We start from the raw sequence: 27,973 nt of genomic DNA, 5'->3' as shown, positions 1-27,973 counted from the left end.
AGGTTAGAATATTATGTGTTATAAATGGAAAAATGTCTTTTTACCCAAACACCCAGCACAGAAACAACACTTGGGCAGCAAACTGAAAAGGCAGGTCTGTCCCTAACAAGCTACAGCTGGCCTCATTTCATTGATTAGCTAATTGCTATTAGCTAATTGCTGTCACTTGTGAATCAGGGCCCTCTATGAGTGAGTGGGCTGCCAGGGCAGCCCCTCTGCTGCAGGGATTTGTGTTTTGGAGGGGGTCTGGGAAAGGTGGTGATCCCAGCTTGCTCTGCCTGAGGGATTATTCTGGGGAGAAACAGGGAGTTTTTTGTTTTGTATGTTTTGTTGGATTTTTTATTTTTGTTTTATTTAATGCTGTACCTCTGGTAAACCTTTGCCATGAAGCCTTTGCCCTCCCCCTTTATTCTGGCCCTGCTCCTGATGCCCTGGGTGCTGGGGCCAGCTCCTGCAGGGCAGGGTCCTGGGGTGATGCTGAGGCCCTGCTGTGATGCTGCTGCTGCTGCTCCAGGGGTGAGTGAGGGTTCCCTGTAGGAAACTTCCCCTCTTGGGTGCAGTGTCCTGCCTGCTTACAAAACCTTCTCTCTTCTCCACAGCCCTGGGGGACTAATGCCTGTCTGGGCTTTGCTTGCTGTGTTTTGGGGTAGGTTTTTATATTGGTTGTGGTCCAACAGCACATATCAGGCAGTGCTTCTGGATGTAGGGAGGGGAGAAAGTTTATAATCACATGGAGTAAATGATGTAACCTTGGGACTTGGTCCAGGTGCAGGAAAAGCCCTAATCCACCCAGGCTGGGTTTGGTTCTCCCTTCCCACTGGGCTGATGTTAGCATTTCTCTGGGCAGTGTTATAAACATTGGGAATTGGTATTTGGGCCTGCAATTGGACTATTTCCGTTTTTTATAGGGAAGAGGATCCTCTCAGCAATATTGGAAAGTCAAACCAGGTAAGAATTGAATTAGTTCTCAGATCAGCCTCCTTTCGCCCCTGCCCCCAGAACTTGTTGGGTACTTCAATACACCAATAAGTAGTGTGGAAAATCAGGAGCGACAGCCTGGCTGTGGGGTGATGTGTGGTTGATCAGTGCTGAGTGCTGGGGCAGGGAAAAATCAGTGCTGGTGCAGGAGATAACCTGTGCCACTGTCCTGTGGCTGCCAAATCCCTGCCACAGAGCACGTCCTGCAGGCAGGAGCAAAGAACTGCAGCAATCAAAACAAGTGGCAAAAGTTCAACCCAAGCTTTAAGTGTGCTCCTGTAGGGCAAACCTGTTCTGAACTTGCCGCTCTTCTGGCTCTGAGAAAGTGGTTTTGGAAAGCACTGCTTTTCCCTGCCCAAGGAAAGCTGCCTTCCACTTTGAGGGCTTTGGGGAGATACTGTTGGAGCTCTAATGGGCTCTGCCTTGGCTGAGCCCTTTAAACCAAAGAGATTGAAAATGCTTTCAGGAGAGCTTTGTCTCCCAGCTCTGCCGGTGTATGAACAACAAACCTCTCCCACAGGCTGGCATCAAATGTAGCAGTGCCCTCTGCTTCTGTAACTCGCCCAGGTGGGGCAACTCCCTGAGCCTTTAGCCTTGATCCGTAAATAGCCTGACCCTGTAGAGGAGAAACTGCCTGCCTGGGACATGTGGCACCCACTGTGTGGCCATCCTGGGACATCTGTGCTCCTGCACGGCCATGGGGGGGCTTAAAACAGGAGTGTGCCCTGCTCTGGGGCTGTAGCAGCGGGGGCACAGCCTGGCTCTCTGTGGAGCAGGAGCTGGTGCTGGCCAGGGCTTCCCCAGCTTTCCTAGGGTTTACTCCCATGTTTTCCCACTGATGGATTTTCCATGTTGGTTGGCAAATGGGAGCAGGAGGTACCAAAATGGGGAGAAGAGGGATCCTGAAGATAATTTCTGGAAATCAAGATGGTAACTATTTCTTCGGAAGCAGAAATGGGGGAAAACTTGGTTGTTGCTTCTTGTCTTCCAGAGCTGGAATCTCCTTGGTTATTGGCCTATGTGCCTATAAGAAGCTGTCACAGAGTGCTGCAGGACAAATATGGGGAGTTTTCTCCTCCAGCATTCCATGCTGATTTCCCCGTAAGCTTTTGGTGCAACTGGACCATCTGGGCAGGCTCCAGGAAGCACATCATCATTTATATCCGGGGATTTGTCGCTAGGGAGGCGTGCAACAAAAATGAGGACAAAATTCTGTTTGAAGGAGTCTCCTCTCTGGTGGAAAACAGTGTTATTTATGCCTGCTGGAAAAAGGAGATGCATGTTTTTGCCACCTTTGCTCAGGCTGTCCATGTTGTGCTGCTGAAGAGGTACTTGCCAAACCGGGGAGATGCACAATTTAAAGGGAAGTACTACATCTTCCAAGAACAGCAAGATGATGCAATTTCTGGAACTTCTGTTTCAAAACTGCCAAAGAAAGGTGGTATTTTTCAGTCTGGCTGGGTAGAAAACTTTAGAGATCCACTGGGCTTTGCAGCCACACGTGGCAGCACCACCATGAGAAGCAGTGAGCTGATGCAGGGAAGGGGGATCACTCTGGACACCATGGCTGTGGGAAGTCCTACAGAACTTACCCTAGGTGAACATGCAAGGACACAGGCTCTGGAAACAAAAGCTCTTTGTGGGCTGGGGGCTCAGGAAGTTCAAGGTATTGGAGCACCTGAGGGAATAATCCCCACTGCAGCACGGGACATCTGGGGGCAGAATCCCTCTGTGAGTGAGGACAGTGCTGTGAGCTTCAGTCCTGTGCACAGCATGCTTTTGGAAACTCCTTCTTTGCTTGGTGCCTTCCAGGGAGCAGAACCTTTTTGGCAGCCAGCAGATGTGAGTCTGGAGAGCAGCCAGCCTGTCCTGAACCCTACCCTGAGGCCAAAAAGTCTGGGCCACCTGCAGTTTACAATTAAACCAACAGGCACGGGTGACCTGGACTTGGCTGCGCGCTCTGAGCCTCTGTCCCCAGGCACAGGACAAAGCCAGGAGGGTACAGGTCCCACCAGGGACAGCCAGCTCAGCACAGCCAGCCTGCAGAAGGATGGAAGTCATGCCCAGCTGAGTGTCCCAGCTGATGGCCTCACTGAGGGCCTGATGCCCAGCCTGAGGAGCCCAAATGATGTGGTCACCAGGGACCACTTGCAGCTGCTACCTGAGAGAAGCCAAAACAGTTTGGGGCATTTGTGCATGCCTAAACCTCAGCCAGGCACAACTGGCCTCCAATACACGAAGCTGGTAGATGTTTTCCCACTGGGATGTTCTAGGGGAGCTGTCAGGAGAACAGTGCTGCATCCCACAGCGCCAGGGCTGGCTGTACCTGCTTTGGCAACAGGGCTGGAGCATCCTCTCACACCTGTGCCTGCCCTGGGGACAGAAACCATCCCTGTGCTGGTGACCTCCTCTGCAGCACCTGTCCCTGCAGATTTTGGCTCTCTGGATTTAATCCCTGAAGCGCCTCTTCCTCCACAAGTGGAGTCTGTGTCCATGGTGGCTTCTCTCCCAGCTGCTCTGGATCAGGATCCCGTCAGTCTCAGGCAAAGGGACACCTCCCCAGGTAGCCCGGGAGGACAGGACATGATCGCCCCTTCACCACCCTGCTATCCATCAGTAGCCTCTGAACTGAGCACTGATGGGTCCTCCAGATGCCTTGGCCCTGGGATGCAAAAGTTGGTGCCTGGCAGACAGGCAGGTGGCCAGGGAGGCAAAACCACAGCCTCTGTGGGCTTGATGGCCAGGAGTCCCTTCCCAGTCTTTGTCACTGTCCCAGGGCCTGGTGTGAGGCTTACTCAGCCTGAGGGCCATGTCAGCAGTGGCTCTGGGGGGACACCAGCTTCCCTGGCTGGCACCAGAGAGGAGCATGAGGTGCCTGTGCAGCATCAGCACAGTGCTGCTAGTGACAAACCAGCTTCTGCCTCCAAATTCAGGGGATTTAAAATGCAGGGAACCACAGAAACTGTGCCAGTGGGTTCAGGGCAGAGGACAACTGCCTCCTTCAGCACCACTCCTGCACACCCTGATCTGCCTGCAGCTCCATGGGGAGAAACACTGCCAGGAGACCAACAGCCTTGGGAGCCCTCTGGTGTACCCAGGAACACCCAGGTGCCAGAAGGACAGCCAGAGAAACGTGCTGGTAGGTGTCCCAGAACTTTGTCTTGTCACAAGTCATCTTGTCATCAAGTCAAAATTACTTGGTGGGCAAGGACAAGGCTGTGCCTTTCACCTGCAGTCTTCACCTGCAATCATAACCTGCTCTTTGGGGAGAACTGTGCTGGGGCAACCCTGGCTGGACACCAGGTGCCCTCCAAAGCTGCTCCTCAGCAGGACAGGGGAGAGAAAATGTGATTAAAGGCTTGTGAGGCGAGATAAGGACAGAGAGCGATCACTGTCAGTCTACCATCGTGGGTAAAACAGACTTGACTTGGGGAAATCGGTTTAATTTCTTACCAATCAAATCAGGGTAGGATAACGAGAATTCAACTAAAATCTTAAAAGCAGCTCCCCCCTACCCCTCCCTTCTTCCCAGGCTCAACTTCACTCCTGGTTTCTCTGCCTCCTCCCCTGCCTCTGGAGGGGCAGGGGAATGGGGCCTGTAGTTCATCACACCTTGTCTGTCTCTGCCACTCCTTCCTTCTCAGGGGAGAACTCCTCACTGGCCTGGCCAGTGCTGGGTCCATCTTGGAGCTGGCTGGCACTGGCTGTGCTTCATGCAGCCTCTCAGAGAGGCTCAGCTCCAGTTGTAGTGTGGATTTGTGGCTCCAGGGGCTGAAATGACAGAAATCTTGTAGCAGGAGAGGGTCGGAAATGCTGCCTCTCCCGTGGCAGTTTGCAGCACTCCTAAAAGTCTGATGTGTAATCTAATATTAAATGTATTATATGATATAATTTGTGAATATAATAACCTTTGATTATATGTTTCTTTCCGGTGTTCCTGATGTGTCAGAGCTGGGCCCTCCCTGGGTAACCGAGTACTTTCCCACCAGGAGCTGCCACTTCATCTTCCGGGGCGGGTCTGGCATGTTTTACCTCCCTCTGCATGCTGAGCCCAACACCTGGTGCAACTGGACCATCTGGGCAGGCCCCCAGAAGCACATTGTCATCTATGTCCAAGGGTTCCAGGGGAGTGATGGCTGTGGCAACAACCAGGACAAGATCATCTTCCAGGGGGTCTCGTCAAGCGTGGAAACCAAAGTGGTGTTTGCCTGCCACAACAGAGGCACTCTGATCTTTGCTGCACAAGCCACCGAGGTCCAGGTGTTGTTTCTGTCAGGGAGTGGTTCCAGAAGCCATGAATACAGGTATTTTAAAGGACAGTATTATGTATTCAGGGACTCTGAAGCTGTGGGCTCTTCGAGTGATACCGTAGCAGCTCCCCAGGAGACTGTCCAGGACACCTCTGGAAAAGAGAGCTGGAGGACAGTGGTGACCAAAGGTTTATTGTCCATGCTGACAGCTCCTCCAGGCCCACCTGCTGGAGGCAGGATCCAGCCTGACACTGTGACTCCAGGAGAAGTGGCCCAACGTTCTCCTGATCTCATGGAAGGTGGTCAGCCTGGTGCTAACCTGAGTGAGCATGGTCAGGATGAAACCAGGCTGGAAAGGAACCTTAAGGATGGTGGCAGCAAGGGCAGAGAACCTGAAGATGACATGTTGGTGGAGCCAGCTCCAGCTGGGCAAGACACTGGGGGTAAAGCTGAGCCACCTGCCTTGGAGCTGACCACAGGGGACACAGAGCCAGGGACTGCTCTGGCCACCATGGTCCCGTGTCACCCAGCAGGCTCCCCTTGCTCAGAGATGCCCAGCAGCAGTGTAGGTGTCTCTGACACATCAGCTACCCTGGGTCAGGCCAGTGACAGCCCCTCAGAAGTGGCAGCTGCTGCACACCACACACAGACACCGGTGCTGGCAGAGCCACCACTAGGCACCAGCACAAAAACACCTCTCTACCCCTCTCCTGGTGTGACTGCTGCTGACGTGGTGTCTCTGGGAGGAAGGACTGAAGACCTCTTTGGTAAGGTGATTTTTTGGTTATTACTGGCTGAACTGATGCCTGACAATGTGCAATATCCACCTCCAGTGATGCAGCACTCTGTTAAGAGATTTTATTTGTAGACGTGGTTGTTACTTTCAGCTGAGCCATGTGGTACCACCCTTGACTCCTGTATCCAAGGAGAGAGGGACTTGAGAAGACACAGGATTATCAGTTCTAACATGGGCATCTATGGGATTATGCTAGTGGTAATAGGGACAGGCTGGTTTCTAATCCAAGTGTTTTGAGTTATCCATGGAGGAGCCAGCCTCTCAGCTGTGACTTCGCTCCCAAAGCAGACTGGGAATGCTCATCTTGGTTTTCAACAGCCCTGTCTTGCGTTGGTTCCTCTGTCACAGTGCTCCCAGGCATGATCACTGGGTTTGAGCTCCAGAAGCTAGAGAAATATTTAAAAAATCCATTGTCTTTAAAGAAAGTTCAGGGGTTGATGGTAGATCACTTACACAGGCAATACTTAACTACTGGTGTGTTTTAATTTCTGCCTGAAAGCAGAAGATGTTTTCAATTGGGGTTTTCTCACCTCCAAATTGTTCTTGCCCCTCTGTTGAAGATTTTATTCAGATTTCTTGCATTTGCAGGCATGCAATGCCCAAGCTGTTTTGATCCACTGGGATCCAAGGCAGCTCTGGTGGCTTCACAGGGATAACAGTTTGTCTGCCTCCAAAAATGGAAATGAGGTTTATTGTGGTGATTTCTTTCTAAAGAGTACTTTTTCCACTGTGGAGAGGAGATTGAATATCAGGGTCTGAAGACAATTTCAGTGTGAAGACTAGAGGAAGGAGCTCTTTTTGCCAAGAGACACAGACCTAATGTACTTTCCCTCCCCCATTACTGGTACATCAGTGATAGCAGCCTGATGCTTTCCCTTGCTTTGGCAGGTGTGATGTCATCTGTGGAGAACAACACAGGATTGCAATCCCAGCACCATCCTGGAGGTGAGCCATGCAGAGTTAAGTGTGTCTTAAAACACTGCCCTAAGCTCAGGGAGCTGTCTGAGGCTGTGCTGGACATCACCTGCTCATTGCATTTAGAAATTAGTTGTTTCTGAGTAGTAACCACTCTGAAGATCTTATTTTTTAAGATGTCACTGCAATCCTACACTTGTGCTTCGGCCATGTTGTATCTCCCCTTGAGAAACCTGAGTTCAGGTGCTAATCCTGACATTAATAAATGCTGGCTTGTTTGAGTTCAAGCATTATTTGTTGGCTATTTAAATAAGGTTTTTCTAAGATGAACGAGGGTGAATTTACTTCAATTCCTTCAGTGTATTCCAATGGATGTCCTATGACTACCAGGATCAAAAATGTGCAGAAATCCTGTTCCTCAGACCAGGGAGAGAAGGAAAATTCTCTTATGGAAGAGCAACTAAACAATATAAATGCAGGGCATGTATGGCCCAGCAAGCCACAGAAACAACTTGCACAAATGAGTTGATACAGAAGGAGCCTGAGCTCTGAACAGGGGAAATATTGATGAACAAATAGGTTTTAAACAGCCAACTGGCAAATCTGTGCCAGTCTGGATTCCAAGAGAAATTGGCTTTTAGACTCCATCAATAATTATGACAATCCCTCTGGGAAACAGGAGAGCTAAAGGCATGTGAATGTGATTGGATACGTATTGGATATGTCGTTTTGTGTCAGTTTTTCACTGGAAGATCAATTCTAGTATTCATCAACAAGCATTAACTAAAGTTTGTGTTCACCTGTTACTCAACAACTTGTCCTACCTGATGCACAGCCCCTGGAAATCCCCATGTGGCACTGACCTGCACAGGCATGGTGCTGTTCTAGTGTTGATGCTGAAGGACTAACTCATTTAGGGGTCCTGTTTGTATCGTGTGCATTTGAACATGCCAGGATCTCATGTCTTATGGTAGATGTGCTGTTTGAAGTCACTGTTGAAATCAAACCCAAGGACTGGATTCCTCATGGTGGAAGTGAGCTCCAAAAAGGTCTCCTTGAATCTCTGAAGAATCACGTAAGTGTGGGCATGGGGAGGTGGAGAAAAACAGATGGGATGTCCCAAATCTTCATGTAGGAGAGACCATACTGTGCTTTTGTGTTTGGGGGAGATGATCTGGTGCTAAGCAGATGGGAATGACTGGCATTCTTCTAAAGAAAGGGCTCAGAGCAGTGGGACATCCTCTGCATCCCAGGTGGTTTGTGAAGGGGGAGAGCAAGATGGGGTGCTACAGTGAGAAAAGAAGCTGCTTGCTGTCATACTCCTGCTTGTCGAATGTCAAATTGGCACTGGTCACTCTATTCCTTTGCAGATCCAGACGAACCTGAAGCTTTCTGCCAATAAAGTCAGCGAAATAAAGTTAAAGGATGTCAAAAGGTAGGATTCATACTATGCTGCTGGCTTGGCAGGTGACTGCTATAACCTGTAATACTTCTTGGATTAGCAGTGTCTTGGCTTCTCACTCTCCTTCCCCAGGAACAGACATGTGTTTGTTACTCTTCCTTGATCTGTGGCTTGTCCTGAAAGCAGAAAAAAAAAAAAAATTGTTTCCTGGAGGAAAGATGGTGAAAATTGATGTTTAGGATTACCTGGGGACTATACAGGTCTAAGATGGATTTTAACTTTGGAGGAAAAGCAGGATAATCTCACCTGCCACAGTGCCTGCTGGAGAAAGCTGGGAGCTGTCAACAGAGGCTGATCGGGCACTGCAGATTGCTACTGCAATTCACTTTATGCAAATATCTGGTCATTTCAGCCTAGCTCCAGATGAGGAGCCATTCCTGGGCTTTCTTTTTTCCCATGGTCCAAGTGCAAAGCTGCCTCTTGGCACAGATAATCTTTACAAGAGCCAGCCTTGCAGCATCATGGTCCCATGCCAAGGGTAGAAGGTCTAAATGGGCTGTCAGAGCTGGGCTGTGGAGATGTTTTCCTGCTGCCTCACCCTGGGCTCTCCCCTGCCCACAGGACGAGTGATGCCAACCTGCTGCTCACCTTCTGGCTGCGCCTGGAGCCGGAGGAGAGGAACGTGTCTCTGCTCCTGCGCTCCCAGCTGCAGCAGCTGCTTGGCACCTCGGTGGGCGCGGAGAAGCTGCAGCTTGTTTCACTGTTTGTTGAAGGTGGGTGCTTCACTTGGTTTTTGTTTTGTTTTTTCCTGGAATAAACCCTTTTATGCCAAGCCTGACTTAGGGCATCTATTCCCCATGACAGATGTGAACGAGTGTCAGGCTGGGGTTGGCCTCTGTGGGGAGGAGGCAGAGTGCCTCAATGGCGTGGGCACCTACCTGTGCCGCTGCAAGAAGGGCTACGAGGATCATTCCCCCACCAAATCCGGCACGCTGTGCATCCGCGCTCCCCACCCAGGTAGAGGATGGCACTGCAGCTCGGCTGCCTCTCGCTGTCTGGTGTTTTCTTGGTGTGATGGGAGAGCCATTTGTGCAGCACAGTCTGGGGTGAGCACACCAGGGCAAGGAGCTCTCTGCCAGCCTGGGGTCCTGCCCTCCTCTGATGCATGCTGTGTGTGATGTTACTGCAGTGGTGGCTTTAGGTGTCCCTGCCAGGTGTGGTAAGGATGTGAAATGTCTTTGCAAGGCAGTTCCCAGCTGGGAATGCAACCTCTCCATGAGGTTTAGCCTCCCTTCCCCAGTCTGCTGCTTTCTCTGCATCAGGGTTACAACTTGGCACGTGTGAGCCCTTAAGTGATAAGCAAAGTGTGGTCCAGAGTGATTGATGAGCTACCTCTGCTGTAACTGATGTGATCAGCCAGCCTGGTGGCTCCTGGGAGTGCCCTGTTCTCCTGTCACTCTGCGTAGATCTTGGTGAGAAGGGTGGTGATGCTCCTGGTGTTTACCCCAGCTTTTGACACAAGGCTGAGCAGATGGCATGTGGTGCTTGACTATAATCAGAGGTGGCTAATCCAATCTTGCAGAAAAATGGGGCCCCACAGGCTAGAAAACAGCAATATTCTCCAATATGTGCTCCAAACACTGCAGCTGCTTTATCAAAACTACTTTAACGTCCCTGCAGTGGCTTTAAACCTTAACGTGAACTCATGGCCAAATATAGTATCTCACCCATCCTACCAATTCCAAGTTAACTAACTTGAGCAGTCTAAGCCTGTACAGATCAGCTGGTTATTGTTATACCCTGATACAGGTAATTTTACAAATCCATCTTTATCTCTCCATGCCTGTGTGGGAACAGCAGCAGATCTTTGTGTAGATGCACGTGGGTTTGGCAATGGCTTTGTTCTGCTGGGGTTCTAATGGGTTAGCACTATCCTTGTGCTGCACTTGACTCTTGGTCTAAGTATTGCCCTGGGATGGAGGTTTGGGAGATGTGTGGAGACCTGCCTGGAGGAGGTGTGAGGCTTTCTGGAGGGTGGCAGGGGCGATGTGAGACTCCTGGAGGAGACGAGGGCACTTTGTGAGCACGGTGGGGTCCCTGGGGCAGCGGCCACTGGGATGAGGCCGTGGCCTTTCTCTTGCAGGGATCAGCGCCTTCCTCCGCCACGCTGACATGCTGGTGGGGGCAGCCCTCGTGGCTGGCCTGGTGATGCTGGTGGCCTTTGGTGCCCTCTGTGTCATGGCCGTGTGGGGCCGGGCCCCCGGGAGGAGCCCGAGGCCTGAGGAGCCCCCGGTGGGGGCGGTGGAGGAGCCAGCCATGGAGCTGCACGACCTGGGGGAGTGCCTGCGTCTCGACCCCTTCCAGCTGAAGCTGCGGGCCAGGTCCCCCGAGTGGCTCTGGAGCCTCCGTGCCCAGCCTGGCCCGGCAGGACTGACGGGTCTTCCCAGAGCAGCTCCCCCACCCTCAGGGGGTCCTGGGCCTCGGTGACCTGAGCAGTCACTCCATCGTTTCTCAGGGGTTCTGACACAACCACTGGCTGTGCCAACCCTTCTGCTGTGTTCTGTGGGCCGTGAATATCCCACAACAGTGCTCCTCATGTCATAATTGAATTTTTGCAATGCTTGCTCAGGATGGGGAACAAAATGTTTGCTGTAAGCTGTTGTACTTCTGCTGATTTACCCTGCTCAAGACCTGCACAGGAGAATTAAAAACTTTTTTTTTTAAGAAAAAAGGAAATAAGATGTTTTGGTGCCTAATCTAGAATTAAAAATTATTCTGCATCCTGCTCAGTGCCGCCTGCTTTCTTCTGCCCCCAAGGCAGAGCTTTATGGGAAACCCTGGCAGGACCTGAGGATCTGTGGGGTATTTCTTCCAGCCTGGCTGAGAAACATCTCCAGAACTTGATTTAAAATTCTGGTGAGAAACAGGGTCATGTTATGGTCAGTGGGCCCCCACTCACAGAATGATGAGGACAGCACTTTTGGTGCTTGCATGGATGCTGGCTGCAAAAAGCCCCACCACCAACCCATCGTCCTGGCAGGACATAAAGCACAGCTCTCTTCCCAGCTTGTCCTGCAGCTGGAGCCCGGTAACTTCTCTGTTTGTCTTTCTGAGGGGGGTTTCAGTGGGAGTTCCCCCCTTTCCTGGGGAAGAAGCGTGCTCGGTGCCGTGCAGGTGCCCCACTGGAGGGAGCTGTCTGCCACCAAAAGCCCAGGAAGGGCGCTGGCTGCTCCAGATGGATGGATGCTCCCGGAGGTGGGGCACGGCCGGGGGGCTCTGGCTAAAGCAGCTCCGGGGGAGGTCTCCCGGCCCTTGCTGAGCAGCTTTGGGCAGGGGATGAGCTGTGCAGGTGAGGGCTGAAGGGAGCGGATTGCACAGGGATATACCAGCTCAGGGTTTGCTCCGCAGGGTCCGCTTGGAAGGGGCTGGAAATGGCCCTGCTGTGCTTCGCTCCAGGTGAGGATACCGGTGGAGAAGCCAAAAGGGGACCTGGGGTCTTTCCTTAGAGTAACTCTTTTCCAGACTTTTCCTCCCCTCACACCCAAAAATAATAAAAAAAGGAAGTTCCTTTATCTCAGCTGTTGAATTGGTTAAGAAGCAACATTGCAGTGCTGAGGGGGGGTTCGCCAAAGGAGTGACTGGCGAGGTGCAGCACAGCTTGGGGCACTATAAATGCCAGTGTTGTGAGAGCCAGGTGATGCACTCGGGTGATAAAGGAACAAGCAGCCTCCGTGCCCCTCCGGCAAGGGGTGCCTGTGCTGCTCTCCCATAATGGGCTCATCCAAATGAGCTGATGCTGATGGGGCTCCCCTGCCTGCAGAGATAGGTGAGGCAGAGCCTCCCTGAACACACTCCCCCAGCAGCAGACATCCAGTTTTGGGTACTGAAACAGAGAAAAATGGATCTCCCGAAGACATCTTGATCGTTGCTTCCTTTGACGCTCAATCACCTCTTACCAACCATTTTCTATGCATGGTTTTCAAAGTATTTTGTAAATAGCAGAGAATTAAATGCAAACATCTCCCTAGGAGGCAGATAAGTGGGTGTAATTTTCCATTGTAAAGAGAAGGAAACCATTAATGTGTTTGCACAGAGAGTGCTTGTTTCCTCACTGAGATGAAAGAAAAGCAGTGGGGGCTAAAATAATACTGTCATTATCTTGGCCTTGGATTTGGTCAGTCACCAATCTCCTCTTTTCCCTTCTTGGGTCCACAAAGGGTTCTTGGGGGCTTTTCAGGTTGCTAACGCTTCTCTCTCCTGGTTAGGTAAGGTTTGGATCCCAAAGCCAAGCAATTGATAAGCAGATGGGTTCCAGCTTTCCCAGGAGCAAGGTGAGCCTCACGCTGTGCTCCTCTGCTGGAAGCCAGCTCCTTTAATACAGCTGTAGTCTGCTCTGTAACCCAAGCGTGAGGATCATCCATGGATGATCCTCCCATTGGATCCCCTTTCCCTGTAGCTTTCCATCCAGACACAACGTCCTGCTGATGCTCCTGCTCATGCATAGGGGACAGAGGAAAGCCTGGAGCGATGTACCTGGACAGGATTTTCTGCAGCCAAACCCAGGGCAGCAGCAGGTCCATCTGGGCTCTGGGTGCATGCAGGAGGTGGGGAATGGAATGCTGCCCTCTCCTCACCTGCTGTGAAGTGACTGCACCTGCCCCTATTGGCTGTGCCTGGGAGAGATGTCAGGCTTTTATTGGAAGCAGCCAAGGTATGTGTGTGATCTGGGTGTGAAACAGCAGGACAGAGCCAGAGACTAAGCCCACTGTGAGCAGTAGTTAGCAGGGGTTTCCCTGTTAAAAAAATCCTCCATTTCAGTCCCAAATAGTGTTGCCATGTATTACATGTCTAAAGAAACTGTTTTGCCTTGTGTACTCCAGGCTGGCTTTAGGTACAGCCCATCCCTCATTTCCTGCTCTCCCAGTTGAATTGAGTGGGGCTGAAGCCCCAGAATCCCAGGATGGGTCAGGCTGTAAGGGACCCCCGTGGGTCATCTGGTCCAACCTCCCTGCTCAGGCAGGGCCATCCCAGAGCACGTGGCACAGGATGGTGTCCAGATGGTTCTTGAATATCCCCAGTGAGGGAGACTCCACAACCTCTCTGGGCAGTCCCAGTGCTCAGGCACTGCACAGGGAAGTTCTTCCTCGTGTTCAGAGGGAACTTCCTGAGCCTCAGTTCCTGCCCGTTGCCTCTTGTCCCTTTGCCCGGCACCGCCGAGCAGAGCCTGGTCCATCCTGGGATCCCTCCCTGCAGACACTGACAGACATTGATGAGGTTCCCTCTCAGTGTCTCTTCTCCAGGCTGAACAGGCCCAGCTCCCTCAGCCTCTCCTCACAACTGAGGTGCTCCAGTCCCTTCATCATCTTTGTCACCCTCTGCTGGACCCTCTCCAGGAGCTCCGTGTCTCTCTTGCCCTGAGGATGCCAGAGCTGGACACAGCACTCCAGACTGGCCTCACCAGGGCTGAGTAGAGGGGCAGGATCATCTCCCTGACCTGCTGCCAATGCAGTTCCCAATGCAGCCCAGGATCCCCTTGGCTTTCTTGTCCCCCAGGGCACTGCTGGCCCGTGGACAGCTCGGTGTCCACCAGCACCCCCAGGTCCTTCTCTGCAGAGCTGCTGCCCAGCAGGTCACCCCCAGCCTGTGCTGGTGCCTGGGGTTGTTCCTCCCCAGGACCCTGCACTTGCCCTGGTTGAATTTCAGGAGGTTCTTCCCTGCCCATCTCAGCCTGTCCAGGTCCCTCTGAAGGGCTCTCGGCACCCTGGGGTATCGGCCACTGCTCCCAGCTTTGTGCACCAGTGAACTTGCTGAGCAGGCACTCTGTCCCAAACTTACTTCCCTCTGCTGCAGGTCAGGGTATTGGCACCTGCTCTTCTCTCTCTCATCTGCTGTGGAATGAGTTAATAGACAATAAAACAAGACAAATCTGCTAGATCTTTAAATCTGAATTTGGTCAGTCTGGAGACTGACTGGAAGCTCTGCTGTTTCTGACATCCAAAATGAATTTGTCACCTCACTGTGCAGCACTCTGCTTGCTCACAGCCCTTGGCCATATGAAATGACACACTGATGATTTATGGGCCAGCACAAATGATTTTTTCTTTTCAGTAGGAACTGTTCTCTCATGCATTATTGCAGTGTGACTGAGGCATGTGCAGAGGTTTCAGAGGGTCCAGGATTTACTTGGAGATTGGGACATGCCCTAGGAACTGCAGGTGAAGAACAATATTTGTACATCAGCTAATTTTTGGTTTTTTTTAAAGACGTTTACTAAGTCTGGTTGAACACATTCTGCCCAAATCCTTCATGTTCATCTGACTGGTTTTTTTGGTTTTCTTCACTACAACAAAAAGAGAGCTGGGAAAGAGATGTGGGTGCTCACAGCCTACTGGGACACCACTCGTGTGTCTTTGCAGCCCATGACTGTCTGCCAGCTGGTAGAGGCTGGGGTATTGCTGAGGTCATTGTCATGCTGAGGGAGACCTCCAGAGGCTCAGATGGCCTTGGGTGAAGTAGTGGATTTTGGAGGGCACCCCAGCTGAGTGCTGGCACAGGCTTCTAGAGTGAAAATGTGGGAGTGTGGCTTCATGCTGTGGTTTGAATGGCATTAAGCTGTAATATAACCACAAACCAGGGACAAACATCCCTGGAGAAAGGGGTTTTGCCATATCAGCTCAAGTACAGAAAATTTTAGCGGTATTTTGTTGACTGGCTGAGTGATACTACCTCAGGTGAGTGACTGTGATTAAGTGGAGATATATCTGCAACAGCTTCAAATTAATGAGGCAGAGCAGAGAAATGAGGCCTAGAGATGGCATTTTTCCTCTAGCCTGGTCTAAATCCTGTTCTCCATCCCAGAGGAGGCAGCTGCAGCTCCCTGTCTACCCTGTGGGTACCACCTGAGAGTTTGATTTCTCTGCTGGAGCTGCTGCCATGCGCACAGTGATCACCTGCAGATATCTGTGCATGCAAGCTGGGGCTCTGCAGAGATGGAGGCTTTTGGGGGGTGAGGAGCACTCTCTTAATAGTCATATTTCCTGGAAGGAGGCAGCACAGACTGAATTGGGTCTGTTCCCAGAGCATCTTAACTCACAAGTGATTAACTGTTAATCATTATGCAATAAATTACTTAATAAATGAATATTCTTCACAGCACCTATTGTTGCCACATGACATTAGCTAAAACGTGTGAAAAACATGTAATTACTGTCATACAAATGTAATTATAGCTTTTCCCCACCCTCAAATCCTTGTATGTCTGTCAGCCATGGCATGAGCACTTGGACCAGGGTGATGTGCAGACAGTGTAACTGTGCACCACCAGACACTTTTTCCCCACTTCCAACCCTGCCTTCAGTTTTCCAATGAATGTCAGAATTCAGTCTACAGGAGGCAAAACAATCTGTCCTCAGTTGTGCATTAACTGTGTCTCAGTCTCAGTGTCAGGCTTAAAAGCACCTTGAAGGTAATGTTAAGCTCTCACAGTTAGCCTTAAAAGAGATTTTTTTAAAAATCCTACTATACACACTGATTTCATCCCAGTTTTGTTTATAAGGGTTTTTTCTATATAAGGCTTTAACAGTTAAAACCTCAAAGACGGGTGCATTCTCATGCTGGAGTAGTTCAGTCCAAAATGTTTTTGCAGTGACCTAACTTTCTTTGTGACCCTAAAGAGGGAGAGGTGGAGTCTCTTTACTGAAATCATCAAAATATTTGTGCTGTTGTGTCCCATTTTAGATCTGCCCTTGAAGTTATTCAACTTAGCTGAGTCTTAATTTGTTTTGGGCATTTGAACCTTAATTTTTCCCACTAAGTTCTTGTTGGTGTGACTTGTGCCAGCTGGCTGTGGGGGTCTGTAATTGTGGATTTGGGGTGTTTTCAGCTGCTTTTTGGGAAATGCAGTGGTCTGGCTTTGCTCAGAGGTGGAAGGAGAAATAGGGATGGAGAAAAATATCTGCACATGACTGAATAAGTGCAACAGTTTGAACTTAATCAGCCAAAATGGCTCTCTTAAGGGCGGGTTGCACATGTGAAAGATATATTGCAGTAAAGATGTGCTTGATTATGCCAACAAATGTGGGATAGCAGGAAGCTACCGAGGATAATAAGCACTAGATATTACAATGGGGATTTCTCACATTGCTAGCAAGGGGAAAAGCTGCCCTGCCCCTCTGCTGGCTGAAAACACCATAGAAGATATTTCCAATTCTTTTTTTCCCTAAAAGGATCCAGGCAACAGCATCCATGTGCATGCTGCTGTCAGCACAGCCTGTGCCTCCATTTTTCTTAGTTTGCAGCTCCCACTGCTGCAGCAGCAGACAAACCAAACTGTGATCACCCCCTGAACACAGCCCCAAAAAGCACCATTTACGTGTCCAACACATCAAAGCCATGCAGAAGGGAGAGCAGGAGCAAGGTGTGTGTCAGAAAGCCTATGGAGTGTTAATGGTATACAGTAAATGGGTGGCAAATATCAGGGCTGTCACTGCAAGGCTGCTGGAGCACTGAGCCAGCAGCATGTGCCTGCTCTGCATACAAACAGCACTGGGATTTCTGCAGGGCTGAATCACACGTGCCTGGAAAAGTGCCTGATTCCCAGAAAGTGTGGGAAGATCTGGATGTCCTTCATATAGAATGATGATGGCCTGATGGCACAGAATGGGCAGCACCATATTATGTATGGAGCAAGCAGGACGGGCTGAAGACTTTCAGCCTTGGGGGAAAAGGGTCTCTCATCCTTCAGGGCCAGGGCAAGGTCTGCTCATGGCTGATTTCAGCAGTACTAAAACCAAAGAAGGAAAATGGCTTAAAGCACTGCACAACTTCTGTGAACATCCTGGCCCCCCTCCAAGCTGAAGAAGAGTAAGAAATTATTGTTTTACATTTACAAGCGGTTTGTTCAGCAGGGCAATGGGCAGAGCTCTTGCCTGAAAGAGGTGGGGTCAGTCCCTTTTCCCAGGTAACAAGTTCTAGGACAAGAGGAAACAGCCTCAAGTTATGCCAGAGGAGGTTCAGATTGGATATTAGGGCAAATCACTGAAGGGGTGGTCAGGCAGTGGAACCAGCTGCCCAGGACAGTGGCAGTGTCACTGTCCCTGGGAGTGCTCAAAACCTGCAGATGTGGTGCCTAGGGACAGGGGTTAGTGGTGGGCCTGGCAGTGCTGGGTTATCAGCTGGACTCCATGACCTCAGAGGTCTTTTCCAGTCTTTTCCAGTGATTCTGTCACTCTCCAATTGAAAGTTGTACTGAGAAATGCAAATGCAGGCAAATGCATCCCACCCTACTCACACTTGTTGGGTTGCTTTGCTGCAGGTGATGTTTAGAAACAAATTACTCTTTCAGTGCATCCAAAATATGCCCTCAGAGAATTTTCTTTGCTTGGGTTTTTATTCTGATTATCCAGTCTCTGTTATCACTGTAATATTTCATGTTTCTGGAAAAAAAAAAAGGCAAAAAAGTCATATTCAAGAACAAAACAACTCATGGCTTTTCTTCATTTCAGTCTTTTGTGTCCAAAGGGCTGTCCTTAACTCAGTAACTGAGTTTTTATTGTGTCACATTTCACTGTCCCTGACTGCAGTCAGCCTGGCTAATCCTTTTGCTACTGCCTTATCAGTATTTCCCTAAAAAAAGACACTGTCCTTTTATTATCACCTTGATACCCACTCCTGAGTGCCTGGCAGGGTTTGAGAATTTAAAATTATTTTTAATGCAGTTTTATTTAGGAAAAAGGAGCAGCTTCAAAATATTTCCCCACCCCGTTTTTATACATGCTTTTCTAACCATGATAAATCATCTGGAAATTAAAAAAAAAAAAAAAGCAAGAAAAAAGGAGTGAGATTTAAGTTCTGTATGATTTTCAAAATGAAAGTGTTCAAAGACTTGCTGTTCACCTACTCCTAGCTGCTTTATAAAAGGAAGATTTGTTGCATTTCTGGTTGTGTTAAGAATTTGCTTTGAATTGAGTTGTTTTAAAAGAAAACAACAAAAATCAAATACAGAGCCTCAGCTGTATATATTAATTGTTGACTATTACATTCATATAATGCAGAAGATACTCAAGTATCTTGCTCTTGCAAGCTTTAATCTTGTGATAAATTTTGTATTTCCTGTGCCCCAGGGTCAAAGGCCAAACAAAGAGAGGGGAGATGTCCGTATCCAAAATCCTTTTTGTGACTGGAACAGGAGCTCAAGCACATGGACTGGAAGGGATCTCTCTGGGCTGGCACAGGCAGTGGCTGCATGGGCTGAGAGGCTCTGTTCAAAGCTCCAGCAGTACAAGTGATCATGAACAGGTATCTCTGATACCCTTCTCACCTCCATGAATTCAGCTGATTGCTCTCAGTACATTGAGAGTGTGGTAACTAAAGAGTGCTCAGGCATTTTTCCCCCTGATTATTTTAGTTGGGAACAGCATGGGCCTACCAGTGTGAATATAGAAAGGTCTTTTCTATCCCTTAAAGAACAACAGTGCCTTATTTCACAGACTGCAGGAACTCCTGCCCTAATACTGGACATTCAAGACAGATCTCAAGGAAGTCATTAATACTTTCCAAATTTACCAGGGAAGCCACAGGCCTTGGCATGGATGTTCTTGCAGCTACCTGCCAGATTTGTTCATTTCTGTCTACAGTTTCTCTGCTCTGCTCAGATCTCTTGGCCAGTAAATGCTCGCCAGGGACTATATTACTTTCAAAGCTTGGACCATCTGAAGAAGAAAAAGTGCTTTTTTTTCCCATAAGACACTGCAAAAGTTGCATGTATTTAATGAATGTGGAACTGTGCTCTAGGCTGCTGCTTAGCTGGGGGGAGAATAACATTTCTGCTGAATCCCGGAAGATTTCAAGCTAGCAAATTTTCACGTTTATTTTCTTTTAATAAATTCTCTCCTCCACGTACCCAGGGGCAACTTTGGTGGCACCAATCACCAACATACACATTTTCTCTCTATGTTACACTTCTTGAACCTATTTATTCCATTATAGTTTAAATTCTTCTTGCTCTTATCAGCTGACACTTACATACAGCTTTGTCTGCCTCCTATAGCAAACCTCTATTATCCTTGCTTTATTTGAAGCACTGAACAAAGTTCTTTTTAATTGTTGCTATCTGACCTCTGTCCTGGAGAAACAAAATTAGTTTTTCACAAGAAATGATCTCTGTAGCCTTTCCCAGCTATTGGCCATCTTATCAGACTAAGTGATGTTGTCAATTCTACCTGCTTCATCAACTATTTAAAGATTCACACTAAGTCCAGTCCAGTTTGTAAGAGACAAAGGCAAGAGTGAAATGTATGATCTCATTTCTCTGGGTACAATTCTTCCAGCAATTGTAAAGAGTGAGCTGTTGATATGGAAAGGTTAATGCTGTGCCCTCTTTTTTATCAATTGTCTGTTTTCTATCAAATCTATGTCTTATCTTGTGTCTGCCTTATCAGATCTGCTTAAGTAAGGTACACATTTGAAGCCTGTTCTAAATTTAATTTCTCCTTCTTGAAAGTCCTGCAACTATTAAAAAAAGAGAAAACCTTTTACAAAGTCTATTTTAGACAAGGGATACAGGCCAAGTTCAGGTATTAACCATTTGCCAACTATGCCCTTGATCACAAAATACTCCTCTCATCTTCAAATTGATCAGTAACCTAAAATAGAGCATCTTAAGATAACGTGCCCATTCCTAATTTCTTTTATTCAGTTAAAGGAATTGGATTGGTACAAATTTCCCTTAAAATTGGCTGTTGGCCTTTCCTGACAGTAAACTTCATGAAATAAAATAACTGATTTCTGTTCTAGGCTTTAGCCACTCACAGATCTTGATTGTGAAGGGAGAGCTGCTGGTAGCAATCTAGAGCATCAAAAAATACTTTTGGGGTGTTCTTGGCACAAACTGCAGCACGGCAGAAGGCCACTGTTGTACTGCTGTACAACAGAACTGTCTGGATGCTGCTCCATGAAATCCCACATGTTTCCAGTGCTTTTGGCTTCCTTCCTTTCATTTTGGTTTCCATTTATTCTCTAGTGGTGAGGAAAACCACCAACCCCCCTCACTGCCCAAATATTTGCTCTGCTGAATCTTAAATTCTTATGTTCTACTTGTGTATTTTTTTTCTGCCTGCTTGATGTCTCACCAGTTCTTGTGAAATTTGGAAACTGAAGGGAAATTAAAATTGACAATTATGAAATTAAAAATAGACTAGCAGATCTGTTAGGAATCCTGAGCAGAGTGTAGGTAGAGATCTTGTGTTTATCAAATATGTTGCTGAAGATTCACCTCACAGGCTGGTTCAGTATTTCCAGACAACTCTACTTCTAACAGTGTTTTTCTTAATTCTATTTCCCTCTTCTCCTCCCCATTCCCAAAGAGCTGTGTGTCCTTGTGCCTTTGCCTCCAGACAGCTGTCATGGCAATTTGACCTTCCAAATGCATCATTTCTTTATCACTAAAAGCAAGGATTTTGAGTTAATACCTCATGGCCTTTGCCTGGAGGCCAGTTCCTTGTTGGCAGCATCAGTGCATGGTTGACTTTTTCAGCTTCATGTTGTATTTCATGCACTTAAAAACATTTCTTTCAGCCCTGTTTTTAGCATTCTCCAGTAGTGTAACTGTGGTTGACATTAAAAATATGTCCAACGTTCCCCTTGCATCAGTTAAGAATGTTTTGACAAGGATTTTCTAATGCTGAAAAAGTATTTTTGAAATGATGTAACTTCTGCTTAAACCTCACTGCCTCTCTCTCAGGCTCTGATTACAGGGCTCTAAATGTTTTATATTAACTGTTAAAAGACACTCTTAGAGACTCTTAGAGAAATTCTCTCTTCCTGTGCAAAAGGCAATCCAAGATGGTAGTTTGCTTAAAAAGAAAGGGGTATGTGCTCTAATAACATATGCTTTATAATAATGAAATGAAATGAAGAAACAAACTTAGTGTAATTCATTGTCCCATTCATTCATGGATTGAAAGGAAAATTAACCATTTTGGTAAAAACAAAAGCTAATGCCTTTTTTTTCACCTGGGATTCTGTAAGCCTTAAATATTCAACAGCTTTAAGTATAATGTGCCTTTTTTGTGTTAGACTCATTTTTCTTCCAATCCTTTGAGCACTTTGCATGCTTGTGCCAGCTTTCAAAACTGACAACTCTTGCCCTGCTCAAAGGACTCAAAGGATTCGGACGAAAAATTTATTTTAACGTTTGATCTCCATCACTCCTTGACAGAAAAAGTGAACCTGTAGCCATTACCAAAACTGCAGAAGATAACCTAGAATTTAATACACATAACAGGAATGAGAGTACCTTGGTACTTGCTTTGGTTTGGGAAAAGCAGGTTCTGCCTTTCAGTGACATAAACCTATTCTTCTAATGGCTATAATTTTGTTACTGCTCTGTCTGGGAAAATGGCACCACTCTGACTTGCCAGTTAGAACTAAGCCAAAGGAGATGAGTTTTGTGGAACAAATACCTTTGAAATTGCATAACTAGTATAGTAGTAAGGAATTTCTAATGCTGGAATTAACTAGAAGAGCATCTCTGAAAGTGTAGTCTTTGTTCACTAACTTCTTTTTGAGCCTCAAGATCTCTTGGGGTTTTTGTTTTGGTTTTGGTTTTGGGTTGGGCTTTTTCACCGACTGAGGTATCAGACATTAAATATGTGCAGCATATTTGGAAGACAGACAAAACTGCTACCAACGCAAAAAAGTGTAGAAAAGATTTATTGTAAACAAAAGGATTTTGTGCAAACAATGAGAAAAAAGGCTTCTTTTTTTTTAAAATTGCCACAACTTTACAGCATGTAAAACTCTCCAAATTGACTCAGACCACAAACAGTCCACTCAAGTCAGTTATGCACTTGGCTTTGATTTTCCTTGCAGAAAGGAGTTCCAGCCTCGGAGGTTTAATGTTGGCTCTTGAGCAAGATCTAATTTTTTAATACCTCTGAAGCAAGAAGGCAAAGAATGACCCAACAAAATGGAAACAGAACCATGGCAACCTCGGGCTGTGGTACCTCCTGAGGCCCCTGGGGCATGATTTTGGGTAGCACTGGAGCCCTACCAGGCCCGGGAGCCGCTGCCTGTGGCCAGGCTGGAAAGGCCAGGCCCGGGGCGCTGCTCCTCCAGGCGGTGGAACTCGGTCAGGCGGAAGCGAGTGGCCAGAGTGTTCACCATCCTTTTCAGGGCGAAAAAGGCCGCGACCACTTGGAAGGAGAGGAAGGCGGCAAAGATGATGTGGACAGCTCGCTCCAGAGAGTGGATTTTCAGACCTTCATTAAATAGCAAGAAGAGGATTATAGGCAACTGTGGGAGGAGGGTCAGGAGCCAAAACCCAGCCAGCTCAGGCACCTATAATAGGGAGACATCACCTATTAAAAACCTGATAGCTGGGATGAAAAAATCCAAAATCTTGTGAAGAAAACACATTTCTTTTTGATTTTTCAAAAGCTGGCAAGTAATGTGGAAAGGCAAAGTGAGGTGGCTTCATATTTTCATATCCTGTGTTTTTAAGCGTACTTATATTTTCTGACAAAACAATTTTAGGGAGTGAGAGAGCTCTCTTCTGAGGGAAAACTACTTGGAATTCACAAAATTAAGTGGAAGCCAATGCCAAGGGAGGAGAAGATGCAGAGTGCAACTGAAGAAATGTAACCATCTCCACAACTTGTATTTCTTAAATAAAATGCCTGCCAGTTAATGTTGAAGAAATTAAAGGCAGAAATTCTTGCAGAAATTACTATGTACATATGGTAACTTACTTTCTCCAGGAGATTGCCCACATATCCCAGGTAGAGTCGAATGAGCTCTGTCAGAGAGACCAGGATCATGATGGTGACCAGGATGAACTTGTAATAATCTGATAAGACTGGATACTGGAGGGGAAGAAGTAAAAGTTTCTGCCATGCTCTCTGTCATTAAATTAAGATTTAATCACTTAGCTGTGCTACTGTCAGCTGACAGTAATGGCATTCAAACACTCCTGAACCTCCAGTTTCCATGAATTCCCAAATCAATGTAAAAACCTCTAACTCCAGTGAGCTGTATCCCACACTAGGACGTTTGATGTAATATACATTTACAAACCAGCACTTTCCTTCCTTCTCACCTTCAGGTAGAGGATGGCAACTGTGATGAGCCACCAAAATGGGAAGAAATAAACATTGAAATAGAGGGACATCTGCAGTGGCAAACTGGAAAGGATTTCACAATCTGTATGGAGAGAAAGAAGATTTTATCACTTCTGCTGTAAATACAAGAGAAGGATACTGCTCCATCTTAGCTTCATGCAGGGCAGTAATTTGACTCTTCCCAGTCAAATTAAATGTTAAGAAAAATATTTTTATTTATCCAGAGGAAACCTTCACACCCTATCTGGAGTTACATCACCTCCTGGAATCTAAGGTACCTTTTGGTTCCTGGGACAGAGCATTTTTATCATTTAGTCATATATTCAAGTTGAGTGTCCAGTTGTTGATTACCTGGTGGCTTTTAGCTTACTCCACCATCTCTGACTGAGGCTTTGCTCAAGAGAGCTGCTAGAGAGCAGGCTTGCACAGCCCACTGTTCATTTTCAATCTTTTATTTAAACAAACACTTGGATGGAAGCCAGTAATTCATCATATTCTTAAGGGATAACAATTTCAAATACGTGTCAAACTAAAACTCATCCTTTTAAGTCTGTAGAGAACAAAACGCATTCACACAATGCAATGTAGAGAAAAGCAAATCTCAAACTCCAACCTGTGGGCAGTAAATTCTGTACTTACAAGTTTGTAATAGACCTACAAGGTCAGAGTTAAGGAAAAATTTACCTAAAAACAGAGAAGCCAAGAGCTCAAATTTCAATTGTGATCACAGTGTTTAGGTATATTAAAGGTTTCCTTGACATGGTATTACTATTTATAAATTCTGTGCAAATTCTAAAACTGTGTTTGGATGAATGTTTAAGCAATATAAGCCAATTCTAATTCATTTTTCTATCCCTAAATTGAATTAATGCTTATTTGCTGGGATTGCTAAAATTAATGGAAAAGCCAGACAATATTGCAATGGCCAATCACTACAGCAACTCGCTAAGACACGTAGGTGTAAAACCTAATTTTTGAAATCCCGATGTCCAATAATTTGCAATTGGTTTCAGTGGATTGGGTATCAACATAGGAGTATCCTCCAAAGAGGAAGCCGAAAAAAAAAGAAGACTAAAGATAGAAGTTGTTTGTGAAATGTTTGATTAATGAAGAGCTAGTAAGCGTTAGCAGCGTTACTACACAAAGGAAGTGGGAACTCCTGTCTCGAAATAATTAATTGATTAATTTGATTGAAATTGATTAATTTGACCGGCTCAGAATGGATTTACAATGGATTTTGGCTGAAATCAACACGGTCTTTCTGTGTAGGCGCACCGTGCGCATTTCCAGGGCTGCTCCGGCGCCCCGGGTTTGAAAAGGGCGCGTGTTGGTCCGCAAGCTCCGGGGCGGTACGACGGGCGCAGCCATCGCTCACCGCTCCGGGCAGGCTCCACGAGAAAGCCGCCGGCCACAGCGGCTCCTGCGAGCGGCGGCTCCGCGGGAGCGCCGGGCCCGCCCGGCAGGCCCGAGGCCGCGGCCCCGCGCTGTACCTGCGCGGTAGCCCGGGAAGCCCGGCGGAGCTCGGGGGAGGTCGCTGAGCGCGGCGCGGTGGCTGTCGCTGAACACGGAGCTGCTGAAGGAGACGAGCCGCCGCCGCACGGGCTCGGGCAGCGCCGGGGCCCCCTCCGGCCGCGCCATGGCGCCCGCGCCGCGCAGGCGCGGTGGGGCCCGCTGCTGTGAGGAGCCGGAATGGGGCCGGGGCCAGGCCGGGGCCGGGCCGGGAGCGATCCCGGGCTTGGGGCGGGGGGAGCGGAGCCCCCGCCCCGGGGACGGCCCCGAGCTCGGCGGGGCGCGGCTGTGCGGACACGGAGCCCGCTGGGCGGCCACAGCGGCACCGCGGCGGCGTTTTAGTTTTTTTGGGTTTTTTTTTTTTTTTTTTTTTTTTTTTTTTTCAGTTCCCACATCGCTTTGCTTCTTTCCGCAGCGGTCAGAGCGGATTTTTTTTTTCTTTTTTTTTTTTTTCCTGCAGCTCTGCAAAGGCGGGGTGTGGTTTTCTGAGAAGGTAACCCGAATGTTAGCCCGAGGAAAGCTGCTGTAGAAGCGCTCTGCTTCCATCTAGATAAATGCGGGAGAATGGTGGTCCTCGATGGCGGCCGGAGAGAGGGGGGAGTGAAAGAATGGTGAACATTCTGTGTTGCCACTTAAAATGGATATGAATGCCTCATTTCACGAGAGATGCAGGTGTAACTGAGCCAAAAAATACCTTTTCCTCAAGGAAATCTGTGTGTGCTACTCTGAAGTTAAAGGCTGTGGTGAGAACAACACAGCCATTCTAACCGAGTCAGCTTTGTCCCTTACTGGAGGTTTCCTGGAATCACGATAAGTTAATAATGTAAACTCACCTTCTTCTTGTGCCTCTTTTATTTGGAAAATATAGGTCCCCTAGAAATGAGGTGATTTGCTCGCTAGGATTTTTGATCACCTTAGGGCCTGATTCCTTCGAGAAAGAAAAGGATGCTGTCCTTAGATGTGCAAGAAATTATTTTCTGTGCCACCAGAATGAAAGGAGCTTGTGCCTTTTACTATGAGAAAATTTCTGCACCTAATGTGATGTAGAATTATAGGATGGTTCAGTTAGGAAGGGAACTTAAAGACCACAGTGTTCCAAGCCCCCTGCCCTGGGCAGGGACACCTTCACTGGCCAGACTTGCCAGCTCACTCCTCCTGCTCCCCCACCTCAAATCTTGTTCAGCTTCTTTCCAGCATGATCATGCTCCAGTATGACTTTCCAAACTCAATTATCTCCAACTAAATAATTTAAAGCCTAGTTTGAATTTAATTTCATTCTATCCCACTGGGAGGACTACAGAGAAAGAAGGCTGAACAAGCAGGAGTTCTGAGAAATCTATTTGGCTTTTGAGCTGATGAATGGTGTGGTATTGACAACAGATACTTTCCAAAGGATTTCTCCAAACATGGGTATGCCAGCAGGAATCTGCATTAAAAAACTGAAATTATAGAAGAGTTTAAGGATCATTTTTATATTTGAGGAAACTTTATGAAAGCCAGCATTAATGTTGGATAGGTTTCTGAACTCTAAAAAGTGCAGTCTGTATCAGTTATCTTGCCAATTGCCAGTAGGTGCTGGAAATTATTTCCTTTTGGGCTCAACAATTATAATGATGACTTTTTCACTGTTTAGCCAAGATCTTCATAAAATCCTCTGCTATAGACAGGGGCAAGGTGAGGAATCTGTATGAGATTTTCAATGAGATTGCCAGAATTTTTATTTTACTGTTGTTGCCTTCATCCTGACCTGATTACCCATTCTTCAAGTTAGGGAAACTCTCATCCCATACTCTCAACTACTTAGACACAAGAAACAGGCTTATATGAATTAAAAGTATGGCAGAGTTTTGATATTCATGGAAGTCTCAAGGTTTATATCATGGTATAAGTTGGTGGCATGTAAAAGTTCTGCCTTTAAGGATTTTCCTTTTGATTACTTTTTTGAAAGGAAAGATGGAAGAATTTTTCTTGAACTACACAATGTTTTGCCATTTCCTGATGCCAGTGGCTTTGAGTGGGGACCCTGATCTTCCAAATACTGCTTGTCTTATGTTGCCCAATCCTGAAAACCTCCAAGCATGCAGCCAGGTATCCTGCCAGCAGCTCTGCAGCAGCCGCTGCTATTCTGCAGAATTGGGCTCTGCCCGTGTAAAAACTGAAGCAATCCAGCTTAGCAGCCAGGAAAGTGTAAAACTGAGGAGTAGGTAAAGGAAAGGCTGATGGCATGCAGACACCACAAGGAATGTATGGATTTGCCATGTAGGCTCAGCTTCCAGACTCAAGGTGTGACTCTGTGATATTTGGCAGCCTTCCATTTTCAACAGATGGCCCAGCATCCTGCATGTGCCCACAAAATAAAGTTGTGCACGCTTTTGTTTAATACTTTTGTCTGTGCAGACACTTAAAATATTCCCTGAAGAGAAACTCTTTGTTTTTACTAGTTTTGTTTGATTTTTGTTAGACTACAGCCTTTTATTTTCAGATTTTTATCTTTTAGCAATTTAATGATCAGGATTCTTTTGATTTTCTGTAGGGAGGGACGGGGAGCATCCCTTGAAGCAGAAGAAAACCTTAAAACTTGAAGGGTCAGAACAGGAGGGGCATGTCCACTGCACATCAGAGCTTTCTGTAACAGAAGGACAGGAATTTGTGCCATAAGGAGTGGGAGAAGGAAAAACACTTAACTGTTACATGGCTGTAACAGAGACAATGACCATCTGCATAAATAGGATTAAGTTTCCTGCTTTTCTGACAAAACTATCTGGCCTTTTCCTTTCTTAATGAAGAGGCACTCCCTTACTGAACCTCTGTCTATCCACAAATTAATGTTTATGTAGAAATAACCAAATTTCCGAATCTCTGTGCTTCAAAATAAGGCACTGAAGTATGAAACTGGAAGAAATAGGCTCACAGTGGCACAGCATTTTAAATGACAGTTTTATTTCTCTCCACACGTGCTAGCTATAAATAAAACAAAAGTCTGTGAAAAATCTGCCTGAAAGCTTTA

At 47.3% G+C, this 27,973-nt stretch overlaps 2 protein-coding genes across 3 annotated transcripts; one reads left to right on the top strand and one right to left on the bottom strand.

Moving 5' to 3' along the window:
* Positions 1-227: 227 nt before the first annotated feature.
* LOC148184573 (uncharacterized) lies at positions 228-11,121 on the top strand. Its single transcript, XM_088053889.1, has 10 exons — positions 228-516; positions 909-948; positions 1,970-4,117; positions 4,928-5,995; positions 6,913-6,969; positions 7,914-8,014; positions 8,310-8,374; positions 8,963-9,114; positions 9,206-9,358; positions 10,485-11,121. Exons 1-10 carry the CDS (start codon positions 385-387, stop codon positions 10,826-10,828), a joined length of 4,260 nt encoding a protein of 1,419 aa, XP_087910015.1. The 5' UTR covers positions 228-384; the 3' UTR covers positions 10,829-11,121.
* A 10,912-nt stretch (positions 11,122-22,033) lies between these two features.
* Positions 22,034-25,097, bottom strand: TMEM17 (transmembrane protein 17). 2 transcript variants are annotated; one of them, XM_005525496.3, is made up of 4 exons: positions 24,948-25,097; positions 23,436-23,539; positions 23,089-23,202; positions 22,034-22,678 (listed from the first exon to the last, which is right to left on the bottom strand). In XM_005525496.3, exons 1-4 carry the CDS (start codon positions 25,093-25,095, stop codon positions 22,388-22,390), a joined length of 657 nt encoding a protein of 218 aa, XP_005525553.2. In that variant the 5' UTR covers positions 25,096-25,097; the 3' UTR covers positions 22,034-22,387. The 2 variants fall into 2 exon arrangements, with proteins under 2 accessions (XP_005525553.2, XP_087909445.1); XM_088053319.1 differs by having other exon boundaries at positions 22,034-22,599; positions 23,089-23,135.
* Between the last annotated feature and the right edge of the window lie 2,876 nt (positions 25,098-27,973).

Source organism: Pseudopodoces humilis, chromosome 3 (assembly GCF_049639895.1).
Source record: "Pseudopodoces humilis isolate 2021_Gansu_Grassland_sample_001 chromosome 3, ASM4963989v1, whole genome shotgun sequence".
In the NCBI taxonomy this organism is placed as follows: domain Eukaryota; kingdom Metazoa; phylum Chordata; class Aves; order Passeriformes; family Paridae; genus Pseudopodoces; species Pseudopodoces humilis.
Note: the sequence above shows the minus strand (reverse complement) of the source record. Positions and strands in the feature narration are given on the sequence as shown.

Bases quoted from the DNA above. Each gene is read 5' to 3' on its own strand.
- LOC148184573 (XM_088053889.1), top strand. From the start codon at position 385: ATGAAGCCTTTGCCCTCCCCCTTTATTCTGGCCCTGCTCCTGATGCCC. The intron at 8,015-8,309 runs GTAAGTGTGGGC...ATTCCTTTGCAG, and splicing joins TTGAATCTCTGAAGAATCAC to ATCCAGACGAACCTGAAGCT. The intron at 9,115-9,205 runs GTGGGTGCTTCA...TCCCCATGACAG, and splicing joins TGTTTCACTGTTTGTTGAAG to ATGTGAACGAGTGTCAGGCT.
- TMEM17 (XM_005525496.3), bottom strand. From the start codon at position 25,095: ATGGCGCGGCCGGAGGGGGCCCCGGCGCTGCCCGAGCCCGTGCGGCGG. The intron at 23,540-24,947 runs GTACAGCGCGGG...CTCTCCATACAG, and splicing joins CTTCCCGGGCTACCGCGCAG to ATTGTGAAATCCTTTCCAGT. The intron at 23,203-23,435 runs GTGAGAAGGAAG...CTTCCCCTCCAG, and splicing joins TTGCCATCCTCTACCTGAAG to TATCCAGTCTTATCAGATTA.